Raw genomic sequence first — 18,686 nt, forward strand, 5'->3', positions numbered from 1 at the left:
TTAGTATGGTTATTAAATTTACTTAAATTGTTCTTGCCGTTCCTCTAGACCAGGTTTCACAAAGTGGGAGCCGCGACCCCACTGGGGGCCTTGAAGCTTTTTCTGGGGCCCACCAAAAAATGGGCCGAAAACAAAGATGCTGAATAACTTTTAATTCTAAATAAACAATAGGCCGATCAAAATTATGTTGAATTAATTAAATGATACGGTGTGTTGAAAGGAGATATTATTTTTACCACGGCACTGTTTTTCAATCACAATGCTAAAGTTATGGGTTGGGGTTGAGGGGTCTCAAACTTTTTTATTCACGTCAAGGGAGCCTCAGACTAAAAGAGTTCGGGAACCACTGCTCTAGACAAGATTTTTTTTTAAAAAACGGTTGAACAGTTTTCGCTCCTTCCTTAAAAATAGGCAATTTAGATAGTACAAGAGGAAAAAAATATCCCTAAATAAAAAAACTATGTAGAGCTGGCTAATGAACTTTGAATAAAGGAACCAAACGTGATAGGGACAGAAGTGGAAATATCACTAGATCGCCCAATGATCACATAGCAGACTAAGTTGTCTCGATTTGACATGGAGACTAAAATCCTTCCATTACTGGTTTCCTCACTTTGTCTATCGAAAGTTTAGTGTTTCAATAGAACCTTAGTTTTCATTATTATATCTTTCCTTTAGTTAACTTTAGAATACTACTTTTATGACTATTTGTTTTGCCAGTGTATTGCTTTAATACGGTCGTTCGTGCCATCCGTACATAGAGTTCTAGCGCACTTTTCAGTAATTAAAGACAAATGAAAAATAAGTCTCGTTTTTTGGTTACCTTGCAGCCTATATAATCATTTTGTAAACTTCTACGCTCTTTCATTAAAATTGTCACGAATTTGTATTCAGCATTTTTTCACTGCATTATATCTTTTTTATAAATATTTAAAAAAAATAAACTCAGTTCCTTGTTTCCCAATAACTGTTCTCTTGTTACCATTTAACTGGTTCTTTCTAAAACTATAACTTGATTCAATTCAACCTAATGGAAATTTCCATGACAACCATATGAATATCTTTATGTCAAAAGACATCAAAATATTAGGTATTAAACTTTCAAAATTTACTATATAAACATGAATTTACACATACTACAAAAAATTCAGTCCATTCCTTTATTTTCAAATATTAGATCCAGAGAATTACACACCAACTATGAAGCATATACTATTACAGAAACACTACACCTGGTACAAGTTTCCTGGGATATACCAGTTCAAAACAACATCAACAAAGAAACATTACTTGCATGACACTGTTGCCACATTTAATGTCAAACAAAAAAAAAAGAGAAAAACAAACAATCCATTAACCTTAAAGTTCTTGCAACCAAGATGCATAAACAAAGAAATTGCTTGCACATTTAGATCTTTATATTTTTCTTTTAATACATCAAGATATTCATATTCCAGGAATAAGTATCCATGAGTTAAAAACTTTATAACAACAAGTAAATATACTACTCCATAAAATAATTTTCCCCCCTTCAATTCTTAGTAACTGATTTTGATGTTCAATACATGCATGTATGACCTCATAGCTGATTTCCCAAGAATTTACATTAAATTCACCATAACATACATCCTATCATCAATGATGTTCTTATGCAATGGTGCAAAAACTTTACAACATTTCACTTTTTAATCTACTGAAAATATTTCCCAGTATGCAAATTTCAAAAGAATTTTAACACATACATTTCAATTATAAAATAGTTATTACAATAAATCTTGCTACTAAACAGTCTTTCAATTTTCAAAAAAATATTGAGTTTTATCCTCATGTCACACCAAAGTTAACAATGTATAATTCTGAACTGAAGAATCAGTTAATTACATTACACCCAGCAATTTATAGTGAAGACTAATTTGTAATATTTTGTTCTACTCCATACCAATAGAAATTACACAAGTGTTACAACTAAGAAAAAGAGCAACAACATGGTTAACTGAAAAAAAAAAGAAACAAGATTGGTTTGATGTAGTTCCATGAATTCTTCTAACTGGTCCTGCTAACCAATGACACATTTAATAGTCTAATCTTCTGTATTCTTTGAAGGTAATTCTGAAAAATTTCTCTACTAAAAATGAAAAAATCTAATTATATTCATCAATTATAAAAACAAAAACCTTGCCGATATGAACACTCTAATTCTCAGCTACAGAAGCTTAAGGAGACTACATCATCATGGAAATTTTGAATGTGTTTAATGGCATGCTTTTCATACAAGACATCCAATTGTACTGGTCCACTCTGAAGAAAGAATTGATGTAATACCTCAGAATTATCAGATTTGACCAAGCTTGTTGAGAACTGGTCCCTTTGTTTGCTTGCCTGTGGTTATCCTCTCTTGTAAGGATATGTAAAGGACTATTCTGCTGTGTTTGGTTTAAGAAGTAATTTTATCATAACATTCCTGAGATAAATGGATACCAAACAATTCTGATTTTTATCAATGGATAGAAAGGAGTTGGTTACAAGTATTTTATTCAAATGACAAAAATATTCGATTTCTGCTTATCTGCCTTCCAAATAAGCTTCCTTAGCTATCATATAAAATAATTCTTTGTTGACTGTGACTAAATCTGTCACCAGTTCAAACACTGACCCTCTGCTTTTTCTCAAAGTGTGAGGGATGAAAGTACTTCTTGGGGTCTTAAGTTCAGATTCTTTCTTTCTTCTAACAACAACAGCTATTTCTTAAGAGATTGTAATCATGTTCAGAGAGTTCACAACTCTGAAAGTATAGTTTGAGTTTGTCTGCTAAATAATTTTAAAAGTTACCTCCTTTCCAGAGACATTTTCCAATCTGGCAATTAATTTCTTCTAAGAACTATAATGGATGTGCACCTTAACAAACCAAGTACTGAATTCCTTCCAAGTAGACTGCTCTTGGATAATATTGGTTCCACTGGCTATTCTTGTGATGTTCTTTTCACATTTAAATAGTCTAAAACTCAACTTCCAGAAAGTCCTTGGCTATTTTGCAAGATTCAATTTTTCTGTGCATATCATCTGTAATAACTGTTCTTCTCTTTTTTTTTTTAGATATATTAGAAAATCTGATGTTAGCTTATCCTCAGGATCTCTTTATTAAAGTTCTGGTTTAGTCTCCCTATAAACAATCCTTCATTAACAGTAGCAATTACATCAGCCATTTGTTTCAGATTGTCCTCTTACTTTAAGTGATCTTGAAATTTGAAAACTTTGATTAAGACTATTTTAAAAAGTCTTCAGTTCTAAACATTCATACAAGCCTTGGGTGTTCTATAATGGTCCTCCTTTCAGTTCATATTCTTTGTATAGTCCTCCTATTTGGTTGGGTTTTTTTTCAAAGTATGATGGAAATATGCTTTGTAAAAATGTAGACTGAAAATTATGCTCTGAATAGCAATCACTCCACTATATTTCCCATTAAAATGTTCCCTAACTATAAAAAAGTCCAAAACACTGAGGACTTAAGTTCAGTCCAGTCTGCTGGGCAATATTTAGGTTTTCTTTTTTTCTTTCTTCACATTTTATATTCAAAAATCTAATGAGCTCTTTGACTCTTACTAAATTATGAGATGGTATTATTTCCATTTCTAAGGACATATTCTTAAAATTATGAGAGATTTCAAGTGGTAAAAATACCTCAAGTTGTAAAACTACAGGTGGATTCAGCACTGGTTCTTTCTAAAACTATGGGTTAATAATCCATAATAGGATCTCTTGTGATAACTATGAATTTCACCGAGTCAAAAAATGAACAGAAATGTTGATCATTACACTGCCACATTAACCATATGATTATGAAGTTAAACATAAAACACATTTTAATTCATCCCATATTAGCTCCAGAGATTTACAAACAGTTGCACATAAAAATATTAACTATAAAGTGTATGCTGTCACATATATAATGATAGACTTGACATTGATTTCCTGTAAAATACCACTCTTAAAAAGTTACTTGCATGAAATTGATTCCACAAAACTGACAAGAAAAAAGGAGTAAAAACAAACAATCTATTAACTTCAAAGTTCTTGCAACTAAGATACATATCTCTACATTTTTCCTTTCAACAATATTTCAAGATATTAATATCCCAGAAATATGCTTGTTTGGGTTTAAAACTTTTTAACAAGTATACATACAACTCCATAAAATGATTTTTTCCATTCAATTCTTAGTCATTGATTTTGACTTGCAATAGACATATGTATGACCTCACATTCCAGTTTCACAAAATTTATAGTACATTTACCATCACATACAACTGGTCTAAGATACATCTCTATCATTAGTGATTCTTCTTATATAATGATGCAAAAATTTCTTAAGCAACTTCTGTCAATCTAATGAAAGTGGTAAGTAAACTTAACAAAAATTACCTCGATATTTTAATGATAAAAGAGTGTAATACAATAAATTCCTTTATTAAGAGACCTTGCATGAACTCCCAAGAAACTATGAGTTTTCATCTAACCTCATACCAAATTAAAAATATAATTCTAAATCAGCTGATTAAAACAATGAAGGCTAACTTGTAAGACTTATTTTTTCAATTGCATACCACTAAACAAATATGCCAGTTTATGAACTTCCTGTAGAAGTAATACAAGTCTTAACTTAGATAAACACAACCATCATACTTAACCACAATAACAAAAAATAAGAAAAACCAATTAGGTGCAGTTCTGTGGAGAATTTTAGTGATCCTGTTTACTAACAAGATTTAAATCTATTCTTCTGGATAATTCTGAAAACATCTGCAGAAATGTAAGATCTAATTAAGTTTTTGGCTTTATTATAGCATATATATGTGCATTAGTCCATTTCCAAAATGTTCTGATATTATTCTTTAGCACAAAAAAACACAGTAACATCAACACCATGGTTTAAGTTTCATGCTTGCACCCAAATTCTCATGTAAAAAGCTGAAGAAAACCAAACAATCATGGAAATTTTGAACTTGTTTTAACGTTCTTATTTTAATACCAGACTTGATGTTTTGCTGCAAAATATTAATTGTATTGATTTCTCTGACTATTTTAATATTCCATGTGAGAGAGTATGCTCTGAAGAGAAAATAAATGTACAGCACTTCAGTTTTGAGAGGTCTGACCATATGAGCCTTTTTGAGAATTGGTCCTTTTACCTTCTTTGGATATCCCATCCCATCTTCTTTTAGTATCTTCCTTATGAATTCCAAAAGGGCTATTCTGCTGAGTTTGGTCTTTCATATAGTTTTGTCGTGATATTCCTACTCTTAATGGATACTGAACAATTCCAGTTTTCATCAAAGGATACAAAAGTGTTGGATTACATGTATTTTTTTGGTATGGCAAAGAGCCTCCACTTCTATTTATCTGCCTTTCAAATGACCTTTTCTGATCATTTACTTTGCTGTCATCTAAATTACTTTCTTGTTGGTAAACTTTTTGTGATGTACCAAAGTTCTTACGACCTTGATTAGATCTGCCATCAGGTGGAATATGAAAATTTCCTTCTTTTAGATCAGAGTATCTGTACATACCTCCTACACTCTCTCTTTGACTATCCTCAAACTGTAACGACATTAGTTCTTGAGATTTTGAGTTCATGATTCTTCTTCCTTCAAATTGTTTCTGATAGAAGCCAGAAGTTACATTGGTTGTATCTAATAGATTATCATCATATTTTGATAATCCATAACTCTGAGAGTGTGGTTTGGGTCTGTCTGCTAAATTACTTTGAAAGTTACCTTCTTTCTCAGCAAATTTTCTAATCTGGCTACTCGAATTTTTTCCAGCTTGCATTGGAAGCATATCTTTAGAAGAAGCCAGGTTCTGGATTCTTTCCCAGGTAGACTGTCCTTGATTGGTATTAGTTCTTCCACTGGTTATTCCTGATCTGTTCTTTTCAAATCTAGATGGTCCAAAACTACGGGTATTTTGAGAAAATTCTTGATTATTTTGCAGGATTCCACTTTTCTGTTCATATTGTCTGTACTGATTACGATTCTGATCTCTCGGATATTTCCCAAATTGTGGAGATAGCTTTTCCTCAGGAACTTTCTTCTCATTTTGTCTCCCTCTAAACAATCCTTCCTCAACCATAGTAGTTAAATTGGTTGGTTGTCTTAAGATATTTTCTCGTTTAAGAGATCTTGAACTCTGATGACTCTGGTTGGAATTATTTTCTGAGGCCTTCAGTTCTGATTGTCTATATACACCTTGAGGGTTTGGTAATATTCCTTGTTTCAGTTCAGACTGTCTGTACAGCCCCCCTATTTGGTTGTTTTCATTTTTCTCAAAGCGTGATGTCAATAAACTTTCTGAAAATCTAGAATTATAATCCCCTCCCCTGGCAAATTGCCCTTTATAAAAAGAAGCTGTTTCACTAGACTTCCCATCTAAATGCTCCTCAATCTTATATCCAAAATTCCGAGAACTTGGATCAGTTTTGGACTCTGGGAAATTTGTATGCATTTCACTTTTCTGTTTAGGTTGTGCATATAACATTCTAGTTTGAGCTCTTTGATTGTTCTCAAACCGTGATGGTGACATATCTTCAATGACTCTCAAGTTCTGATTTCCACTTCTTCCTGCAAATAATCCTTCATAATTAGAGGATAATAAACTACTTGTTTGTTCAGTACTGTCTTCAGATGGTCTAAAATCATTCTCAAATTTGCCTTTCTTCCACTGTGACTGTCTGTACAATGCTCTTGCTTGTACATTTTGATTTTCCCCAAAATTTGAGGGCAACACGTTTTCAGAAAATCTTGACTTCCGAGCCCCTACTCTTGCAAGCTGTCCTTCATTAACAGTGACTGCTCCACTAGTTGTCATTTCTGAATCCTTGAAAGCTTTAAGAAGTCCCAAATGTTGTGGGTTTTGATTGGGATTTATCTCGAGGGTAATTTTGAAATATTTTTGTTTGCTGAGGTTGTTTGTGAAGAAGTCTTTTTTGACCACTTTGATTTTTCCCAAACTGTGATGGCAGCTTTTCTTCAAGTAGTCTCACATTCTGATTTCTCTCTGCTGTATATAATTCTTCATTATTAGTGGATGTTATATTTGTCTTTCTTTCTGTATTTTCTTTAGGTGATCCAGAAGCCTTACCACTTTGTCTGTAACTTTCTTTTGACAGCTTCTTAGATCTCCTTTTCCTTTGGGAATGTCTATACAGAGTCCCTGTCTGGCTGTCCTGGCATTTTCCAAACTGTAAAGGCAGCATTTCTCTTGCAATCTCAAAGTTTCCTTTTACAAATTGTTCTTCATTAGTTTTGGAATATGAAACATCCTCATCCTCCAAAGATTTTGGTGGTTCAGACCTCTGACACTGAGAGGCTTTGATATTTTGGCCTTTTTGTTTCAAATCTCTCTTTTGTTGCTTTGGTTGTTTCTGACTTTGTCTTGGATTTTGCTGGTTTCGAGTCTGGATCTTAGATGTTGGCATTCTATAAATGTTACCTGAATCACGTGATGTGCTTGACAACTGCATCGACTCAATAGCTGAGTTGGATTCTGGATTCAAGCATGTTTGAGCTCTTACACCAAAGTGTTGCTTTGTAGAATCATTTAATGATGTCATACCTAATTCTGAGAATGTTTTCTTTCTTTGGCTAATACCTGAAATATCCCGATTATTTTGGGAGACAAAATTTTTCTGCCAGTGGGGAGTATTTCTGTAAAATGATGACTCATCTGCATTCATTTCAACACCTGTATAAGACATGGCATTGGAGATAGGGTTATTTTGATTCATATATCCTAGTTCCCGAAGAAAAGAAACCAATCTGTGGTCTGGGATGTCAGTCATCCCTTTTTCTGTTAGGGCAGAAGCTAGATGATTAGCAATTTCTTCTTTATTTGCACCACTGTAATCATTGACAGATAAATTATCAAAAGAATAACCACTTTGGATGAAAGATCCTATATTTGGTGTTGAAAAAGACTGCAATTCTGTTCTGGCTTTCATCTGGGATGCTTGCAACTTTTTTGGTACCACATTCTTAGCCATCTGAGATGGCCTCTTCCTTCCACTACTCTGTGGACTATTTATCGAATGAGCTATATCTTTCCTGCTAAGATGCATAGATGGGCCAACATTATGTTCTTTATTTTGAAGCAGCCCACTAGCAGATGCATAAGAACCAAGAATACCTTTCCGATGTAACTGCATCAACCTTGTGTCTTCAAACTGCTGCAAAGAAGTGACACCAATGTTTGAAAAATGGTTTGTCTCACGTCTTCTTTTTGTTATTTCTATATCCTCATAGTTTTTTGAGTTGTCTCCTTCTTCCCAAACATTTGTCCTTCTATCAGAAATAGGCTGATTTTTATTCATGGTACTCATGTTACTTCTGTTTGGAAGGCCACTGGCATTGACACTCAGCTTTTCTCCTTTGTCAAACTGCCCCATTTTCAGTGGACTCGAAAAAGAATCTTCTGTCCTTCCAAGTCTGAAACTTTGCCTGTCTTGCCAGTTTCTCAGATGTTTTCCTCTCTGATTTATCTGGCTGGCAATCTTTTCTGACAATTCACCTTTATAACCTTCAGACACTGTAAAAAATTCACACACACACACACACATTCTTTGATTAATACATGTACTTTATATATATATAACCATAGCATGCCTATAATTCTCCATTGGGAAATGTTTAATTATTAATTTAGTTTTCTTTGTGGTGTTAAAAAATTATACCACAAAATGAATAAAATATTTAATATTAATTTTTCTGGTAGTCAGTTCTAGATTTGATTATGAAACCACAATTATGAAATATCAGATATTTTGTAATAAAAATGTAATTGTGGAATCTTCATTCCACTTACCATGGAATACCTTAACAAAATAAATCTTTTTTTTTTTTTAACTTGAAGTTAACACTTAACATAAGCTAATGATCAAGCAATCTCATTAATACTTGTGTTTAATTATTTTTAAAAAAATAGTACAACAGCAAGCTTACTACTTAATTTAGCAGATGACACTTTCGGTTGCTATACTTAATAAATTTAGACATTCAGTTTTCAATCAAATACTATCTGTGCACTTAAAACCACATTTTTAATGTAGGTGCACAATTCATACAAGTGTAAATTCAGTTCATCTCATCCTCCAAAAATGTATGTAACAATACCCTATAAATAACACTACTGTACCTATTATCTCCTATCCTGATAAATACTGATAACTTTTTTTTTTAAACAATAACCAAGTTTCAGATGTTGTTTTTAAAGAAAAGCTACATTGGGCTATTTTCTGTGTCCTTTGCAGAAAAATGAACCCTGAATTTTAGCATTGTAAGTCCGTAAGCTTACTCCTGTCCCACTGAGGGATTTTAGACATTAACGGACGAGAAAAAGAAATTATGTTCATGTTGACCAAAGCAATACAAAAAAAAATCAGTATTCAAGGCACATTCATTTCAAGTTCAATAAATTTCTGTAGTCAATATCTTCTGATAGCAGCTCTATCGCTAACAGTTTCATCCACATTAACCATACTATAATAAATGAAAAATAATCAGTACTTGAAATACTAACAAGTAATAACTCTTTTTTTATTATGTTAAAATAGCATTATTTAATGATACAAAATACTCACATTCTTACTGCAGCACTTTCAAATAATACTGCTTTTTTTTTTGGGTCAGTAATGCATTTGGAATTCACTTGAATTGGTGAATATTTCAATTTGGCATCATGTGTTTATTGTCATCAACGAATAATGCAAATTTTTTTTGCAATCCTGCAGTAAAATGCTTCAGTAAACTTGTATGGACTAAGGACTTATACAACACACCCAAAATAAAACACACTCTCTTGAAATGCACAGAAAAGGTACTGCTGAAATAGCCAGATGACCAGGATATCATATGCAGAATAGCCTTCCAGTTACATGGGATTGTTCAGAGATCTACCAAAATTTGCAATTTTTGTAATAACAGCAACAATTCAAACATTAGACCCCCAACCAAGGTCATTTTCTCAGGAACAATAAAGAAACACAAAAACATGATCCAGATCACTGTGATCCAAATTCACTGAAATAAATAAGTTTGTCCCAAGCAGCACCTAAGTACAATTTACTTAAGAAACAAAGTACTGCAGAGAAGTTTTTAAATAATAAAAGTGATGGTACTGCCAAAACGTTTGAGTTGTTTGAGCCAAAAGTAAAGAAAGGTACATGCCCCAATCAACAAAACCTACTTGAGCTATCAGGCATCAAGATGCCTGCCCAAAGCATGTATATACAATAATTGCAATATATATATATATATATGTGCATAATATGGGTTTTTCTGATGCTGGAAGAGAAAGACAAGATACAAAAGTTTAAAAACAGATGAAAGTTTTTAAAGCTGTAAACACAATTGTCAATGTCTTTAAAGAGATAAGACTAAGACAAGCTATAACTGCAAAATATGTTATCCTTATGAATAATTGTAGTCAAGGCCGAGCAAAGAGTGTGGTTGCACAAGTATTGTGGGAAAAAGACAGTCTGGCTCAAGAATAATTACTTCCCACTACAATGCTACTGCCACTTGATATCCATTTTTCACAATTATTAAACAAAGAAAGCATCACATCTCAAGGATATATAGACAAGCTACACTTCTGGGTAATTATCATGCAAAGCTTTCCCCTGTACTAAAGTTTGCAGCTGCTGTGTCACATATATGTATGCAGTTAAGATACATATCAGTAATGAGCTAATAATGCTATAGAAGCTTACAAAATCTTCAAATATTGAGTTAGCTGCTGAATATTTGTGAAGACTACAAATCAGCAAAATGCACAGCCTTATAAAAATGCCTGTTTTGTATCTGTACTGCATCATATGTGAATGTGCTGAACACTTTTGTCATACACTAATATTTTCTAAACATAAACAACAAAATAACACTTATAACTAGAAGAGTAGGCAAACTTAAGAATCAGATAAAGTACATTGTACTGGTGAAGAAAACAAGTGTCCATGAATGGTATGCATTTCTGTATGTTAATATAATATATACATGTAATAATATTTTTAAATAAATGGAACAGTACTGACTATCTAAATTAATAGTATACTTGCCTTTACTGTCACTGCAGGCACTTCTGTAATCATTTCCTCTCTGAAAATCCGACTGCTTCTTTGTAATATTGAAGTCTTTACTCATTTCTTCAGGTTTGTTCACACTAGCTGGACTTCTGTTCCTCCGCCTTTTAGCTGGAGAATCTTCTTTAGAATGGTTTCTTCTTTTCATTTGAAATTGATATCTATCTCTGTTCTCTCTACTACGATCATTTCTATCATGCTGCCAGGGTAAATCTTTTTTTTCTCTTCTAGAATTACCTGTTATTTGACCTTGTCTAACATCCTTTTCACAGTGTTTCATGTCATTTTTAGCATCCTTGTTGATCTCATCCTGTTCCCTATGTTGAATACTAGTTTTTCTTGAACTACCCTTAATTTTTTCAACATTTTCTTTATCTTTAACACTTTTAAGCCCATCTTTACTTTTCTCTTTTGGCTGATCTACATCACTTTTTGGTTCTGTGTTGCTTCTTTCATCTTTAAACAGATTTTTGTCACTTCTAGAAACATCATTAATTCTCTCTTTTTCTTGGTTTTCAGCAAAAACAGAAGGATCATTTTTATTCTCTTTCTGCTGGTCTCCAACACTTTGATAAATGTCCTTAGTCACACCTTTTTGAAGAGTATCTATTTCAGAAGCATCCTTGTTCTGTTGCTGATGATCTTGTTTACTCTGAAAAGCATTTTTATTCATTTGATCATCTTCCTTGTATACGCCTTTTTTCTGTAGTTCTCTGTTACTCTGAATGATACCCTTATTCTGTTCTTTGTTCTTCGGACCTGTAAAAGTACTGAAACTTTCTTGATTTTCATGTACAAACAACTTTCCATCACCCTGAAAATCATTTTTTTCTGTTGCAGAGTCAGTTTTGACTGCTTTCCAATTTTGCTGCTCTTGTTCATTCTCCTTTTTCTGCACATTACTTTGCTCTTTTAAAAATTCTCTTGTTGATACTTTATCTTTCAACAATTTAGATGAATTTTCAAAATATTCCTCAGTGTCTCTAGACTCAGGCTCTTTTCTACTATCACTACTACTATTTATAACAGATTTATTTTTTTCTTGAAAGTCAGAGCCAGATACACCTTCAGGTTCCTTCAAGGAATTTGTAATTTTAGAATCTGTGGAATTTTTATCCACTGTTGTAGACTTTGAATCCTCCTTTGTTCCTTGAAGTTCACTGAGGACCTGAGATGAGTTTGAAGACTTTTCTTCTTGACCTGTTTCAGCCAACAGCAATTCAGATGGAAGTGAAATCTTTTCACTTTCTGAGAAATGCAGGCCTTCTTGAATAGCATGTTTAATGTCAGCAGTAAATTTTGAAAAGTACCTACTAGTTGTCACATAAACTTTTTGTCTTCCATAGCACTTCTCTAATTGTTCACAAAGGTCTTCTAATGCTTTAGTAATTTTTGTATTCCATTTCTTTGGATTTTCACCTGGAAATTTCTCCTCATACTTTGGCAAATGTTTCTCCTACAATGGTCAGAGGTGAATAGGTTGGTACTGAACAAAAATGTACATTTTTCATAATTTTATTCCACAAACATAACAACAGAAGAATAACCCCTCTTACATAAAGACAGAACTAATGAACCACTGTAAATGAACAAACAGAATCAAGGTTCCACTACACAAGACTCTGTTGAACCTTTCCAACCAAGACCTGTTGGTGATGGATGGTGCCATATATTTGGCAGAGACCAGATTATATAGTGTATTGTGGCAATACAAACCACAAGAAAGAAATTCTGCCATATTTAATAAGTTTTCTAATATAACACTACACATTTGTAAAATTTTCTTTTGGGGGGTGGGGTGGAGAGTAGATTTAGTAGAAAATTAAAAAGAAAATAGTCAAGAGACTGGAAATTGTATATAAATATATCAGATAGAGTTAACTTCCTGTAGGGAAAAAAAATGCTGCCACAAAACAAACATTCAACACCAGAACACAAACTATAAGGTGGGCCATTACATAATTTGCCCCAGTTTTTTGAGGTACTGGCTGAAGTAAGACCCAAATTGTATTGAAGGTACCCAATCTATCCAGTTTAACCTCAATTTTCCTGGACATACATGCTTAAAAAAAAGAAAGAGAAAAGGAGCATATTTGGATGCTCAAGCCCATAATGTCCCACATCTTTACCACCTTTCACTATCTGCTACCAGAAGTGGAAAGGTGGTTGCTCTCATTTAAGAAAAAAAGAAAAAGAATAATTAGAGTATTATACATCAGTTGAGAAAGACAACAAAACTGTCCTGAAACTGACATTCTAGCCCCAAAACGTTCTTTGGACACAAAAACTAAGATGTTATAGTACTATTATATTAAACCCAACCTTTTCTTTCAATATAGCTCCCATCCTACACCCTTGTGAGCTTGAACACATCTGCTCCTTTTTATCTCTTCCTTTCTTTTTTTAAGCATGTGAAGTAGCAAAATTGATATTAAACCAGATAGATGGAATACCCCTATACAATCTGGATCTTACTTCTGCCAGTACCTCAAAAACCAGACTCATTACATAATGACACAACTTACAGTTTGTGCCCTAGTGTTAGATATTTGTTTGTAAATGCATTTTTTATTTATTTATTTATTTCCTTTTCACTAGAAAATTAAATCTAATTATACTTCATAAGGTTTGGATATGGTAAGAATCCACACTTAAATTTTAGTTGTTACTTTGTTCTTGTATTTCTCCATTTACCTCTGATTAAGTTTCTATAAATTTAAAAGCAGATTCAGTTCAAATCCAAAACAGCTTGGTTATGCACAGGTGGATTGTAAGTTTCTTTTATCAATACTGAATTAACGTTCTGGAATATATTTTTGTTTCTGATGTTTGTTTACGTGAGATAATTCAAATCTTATACAGCTGTTAATATATTAATCAAATAAATTTTGGTGTTCCTTGGCAGAATATGATTCAAAACCACTAAAACTGAGAAGCTGGTAGCAGCATAGCTCCATAACAGCTACTAGATGAGCCAAATGAAAAACTTCCTAACTAGGAAAGGGATTTCAAAAATATATAACGACAAGGCTAAGTCCACTATATTTGTAGCCAATCTAAGTCAAATATAGAAAATCACTGTAAAGAAAGGCCAAGGAAATTAGGCAATTTACTTATACATGAAAAACTAATGATGAGGTGTTAAGAGATTCATCACCTTTATGAATAGCCTGACATGGAAGAGGCTTTAGTCCATATTAAAGACTCAAAACAAATAATAAAAACTGTCATTGCTTAACCCTTATCAAATATAACACCATTGTAAGGTGAATGGAACTATGCAGTACTGGAAGTAATCCTACAATATCAAATAAAGAAATAATAAAGGATTTAAGTAATAAACCCTTAACCACATACAAATGATCAAAGCCAACAAACAAGTGGCATCCTACAAAAATAATAAGAGCATGGTTGAGATGCAAAGATAAAACTCGCCACTTAATCACTTTTACTACTTGTTAGATACTGAAAGAACTTTTATGAAAGACTATTTAGTCCCTACCAAATGTGCAATTAATTCCCTCCATCACTTCATGACTTCAACAATGACTAAGTTTGATGCCCAAAATATCATCAAGTCATAGGCAGAGAAAATGCCTACTCCCTAAAATTAAACATGTATGACAGTACTGCACAGAAGTTATTTCTATTTAGAAGCTAGTTTATGTAGTCTATTCTCATCATTAGAAATTACAGAAGCCGATAAAAAAAGTTACCACCAAGTATTTCATCTTTGATATATGACAGGCTCTTTTTACAGCTGGTAGCAAATAAATTTCATTCACTTCAAACTGTACACACTACATGTTTTCCTTTGTATAAGTATGGTCCAAAGGTGCTAAACAGGTGAACAGATGACTATAAATTCCAGTGGATCATTGTAAATGTCAACTTTTTACTGTAGGACACCAGACACTTAAGTTGTTTACATACTGATAACAGCCAAAGCCACACAAGCTCAAAAACCTCCTACAGAGTTCATACACACCTTACAAAAAAAACATTCCTGACTTTTTCCAGAACCATACTCAAATTTCTAAGATTCTCAAATCCTGCCACACAAGATTACACTTGCCTTTTTCTGGCATTTTAGTTCATTAAACATGCCTGCCAGCAGAAGATGCAACAGTCTCAGCTCCTAGAAAGCAAAAAATTACAATTGCCATCATAAAATATGAACAAACCTGATTCAGATAACAAGCTTAGTGGTTCGTTCTTAAATTTTGTTAAATTAAGTCGATTATTTCATAGGGGATTTTTTTGAAGAAACTCAAATTTCAGGACTTTTCTAGGATCACAACTTAAGAAAGAAAATCCATAATCCAGAGCTTCCAGTATGGAAAGTTTTAGAGCTCATTTACCATGACTTTCCAGGATCCTACAGTTACAGCAAACATTTCCATCTGGAAAATGAACTTCAATAGTCTCATGAATTGAATATACACTGCTACAAACACATTAAATTTACTATGCCAACAGGAGTCATTATTGAGACACCAATAGCAATCTCCAGAAGAGGATGAAATGACACACTGATAGACAAAATAAGGTATAAGGACTAAGAATAAGCATGTTAATATCAAAAACATTTTCAAATAACCTGAGACAAATGTAGAAATAGCTCACTAGTAAATAAACCTAAAATTAGTCCTGAAAACAAAATATTCTGATTCAAGTCAAGCAGACTTTTGACCAGATAAGGAAATTAGAAGTGATGTGGGTCTGTAGACAAAATTTGCAAAGCAGTTACATAACAAAAAATGCACTAAAGCTATTGTGCAGAATTGTAATCTGCTTTACAAATAAAAAGATTATGGGCTACCAAAATCCCATACAGTTAACTTGCAATAAACAGTCTTCTCTGCAGTGAGAATTTACACCATGGTTATTAACACCTGAGGAAGTGCATAATCCTTGAACTTTCTTAAATCCCTGGTATTCCACACAAAGTTCTGGCCCATATAGTGAGTTGCATTAATTACAAAAATACATCAAACAGACAGGCAAACAAAACCTGTAATAAACACCTTGTAAAAATAATATATTGATGAATATAAAGATCAATATAATGTCAGAAAGAAAAACACAAAAATATCTCAACTGTCAGAGAATTTTTTTTCCAAATGAACATATTACACAGGCCTAAATAACAACAGTAACTAGATGAAGCCTTGAAAGAACATCTAATAATAAATATCTGCTACCACTTCTTGAGACATACTCATAAGATAAAGTGGTTAGTATGGTATGATGTATAGGGAAAAAAAAGACCTGACAGACTTCGTAAAACAACCTTCACATTCAAGGTAACTCTATCAAACAGTAACATACCTCCTGAAAACAATGGTTCAGCCAGCACTAAAAGAGACAATGGTACTGAAATATAATGATATTTGTCAACAACCAATAATTATCTTTGATGGATAAAAAGAAGTGAAACAAGTTCTTACAGTTACATCTTTTGGTAATCTGTATAAGCATTCAGAAAATATGTTTTTAGCACCAACTCAAAACATTTACTTTTTATAAAGTTACTCAGATCTTTAGAAATCAAAACCTTTTCTAAGTCACGCCAATAGTTGGGTCTTCATATCAATAAACTTTAAGTACACTGTGCCAGAAATCTAATGTTTCCACCCAAAATTTGACAAGGTTGAAAATATTGGAGACCATCTCAAGTTAATGGCTTTCTTTAGGAGATGAAAGTTTACATTTTTTCTACCATAATTGTCAACTGCCCTGATATAAAAGATAACACAGGGAAAAAAAAGCAAGAAAAGCTGTGGATGGAAATCATTTAAAGGCTCCAAAAATGAAACAATCTCCAAAAAAAGTACAGTGGAAACTTAAAGGATAACTGATATACAAGCACAAGTGTTGTCATTTCCAAACTGATTTTGTTTTGATTGCCAGGAAATTATAAACCGATATTTTAAGTGTATTGAGGTCAGAAAAATATGATATGAGATATATCAAGTAATGACATGGTTAAATAATAATTACAACTTGCGAAATAAAAACAAGTAGTTTTAGTAGTAATTTCACCGTAATAACGAGCAGAAGCTGGATATTTTTGATTTAACTAAAATGATAAAAAACTTCATAAGTTTGAAAACTGCATAGTCAATATACTACAGTTTTTTCATACATATGCATGAAACATAAATGGTGAGTGAAGCATTTTTATACATTTCTAAAAATCTAAAGCCATATTTCTTTTTATAGGACATTTGTGAATAAACATGGAAAACTGTATGCACAGTGTAGCATATCTATCATTATATAAAATATGATATACTATACAGTGATAAATACATTACCAGAGTTAAAAAAATAAAATGTTAGGGAATTTTTAGAACAGATACAAAATTAAACCAACTTCTTTGGCAGTAAAATTCTCAATAATTCATCAAAATCAGTTTCTCTGATCTTTGAGGGTGGAAAAAAAAAAAGAGTTCTAAATACAGTCAATCTTTTGGGTTGATTTAATTTCTCTATGTATTATATTACATTTCTTTAACATTTTTGAAGACTAAAACATTAATTAAAAATACATTTCAGTATAAATATGTCTATGGAAAAAAATTAATAACATTACAAAACATTTTTGGTGGACATGGTCTTATAAGAACAAGATACACCTGTGAACACACAGTCGCTAACTTTCACATTCATTTTTTCCTTAAATGCTTAACCCTTTTCTGTTTCACAATTGTTTGTACTTCTCTAAACCAACAGTGGTATACTGTGAACTGAAAATTTTAATATTATAACAAAAACAATCTTTAAATTACACAAAACTTTATTAGACTGTTATGTAGTTTTTAAGCACTGCTTTGCCAACAGCTGCATATTCTAGAATAACATGAATTTAGTACACAAACTATACATTCTACCACTTTCTTCAAAGTTTTAACTTTTTTAGCACAGGCTCGGTCCCTGTTTCGTGCTTGTTATAGTTTTCATGCTATAACTTCTAAATTAATAAGCATATGTTAACAAAACTTGGCAAATTATCAGTAAACATAATGCTTTCATACACAAAATATCAAATTTTTTTATTAAGTCTTAAGGTATGTAAAACAATGTTTTTCTCATGCTTTTTTTCTTTTCACATGTTACCTATCTTACATGCAAAGTAATTTTCATTTCAAGATTAAAAATACTGCTGTGCATCAGAAAATTTTCAAATTTCACATACAAAATCTTTATAATGTCCAAATAGTTATCAAACGTTTCTCAAGTAAAAACTCTATATTTTATCCGTTATTTTCAGTAACGAATCTCTGTACGGGTTTGGTCAATTTAACCTATCCTGTAACCACATTAAAAAAAAAGGAAATAAGTATAAATTATGCCTTTTTCATTCTAGAATGACAAGTTATAACACGAAAACATAAATGTTTAGACTAAATAGCTTAAATCTCATAACATTTTACATTTATATACTTTTATTATTATACTATAATGACCATTCAGCCATGCCTGGCTAACAATACAGAAGTTACAATGACACAGCACACATGCACTCATGTTACCGCATCCAATAATATAAAAC

The 18,686-nt window shown here is 32.4% G+C and overlaps 1 protein-coding gene across 1 annotated transcript; it reads right to left on the minus strand.

Moving 5' to 3' along the window:
* Positions 1-6,748: 6,748 nt before the first annotated feature.
* Positions 6,749-12,919, minus strand: LOC106459519. The gene is made up of 2 exons (XM_013919147.2): positions 11,105-12,919; positions 6,749-8,577 (listed from the first exon to the last, which is right to left on the minus strand). The coding sequence occupies exons 1-2, from the start codon at positions 11,799-11,801 to the stop codon at positions 6,881-6,883; spliced, it is 2,394 nt and encodes a 797-aa protein (XP_013774601.1). The 5' UTR covers positions 11,802-12,919; the 3' UTR covers positions 6,749-6,880.
* Positions 12,920-18,686: the final 5,767 nt, after the last annotated feature.

The sequence above is a fragment of the Limulus polyphemus genome, unplaced genomic scaffold (assembly GCF_000517525.1).
Source record: "Limulus polyphemus unplaced genomic scaffold, Limulus_polyphemus-2.1.2 Scaffold621, whole genome shotgun sequence".
Lineage (NCBI taxonomy): Eukaryota > Metazoa > Arthropoda > Merostomata > Xiphosura > Limulidae > Limulus > Limulus polyphemus.

What these genes read in the sequence shown, in the direction of transcription:
- LOC106459519 (XM_013919147.2), bottom strand. Translation starts at nt 11,801, where the DNA reads ATGAATAAAAATGCTTTTCAGAGTAAACAAGATCATCAGCAACAGAAC. An exon ending in TGCCTGCAGTGACAGTAAAG is followed by an intron (nt 8,578 to 11,104) that starts GCAAGTATACTA and finishes AATTTTTTACAG; the next exon opens with TGTCTGAAGGTTATAAAGGT.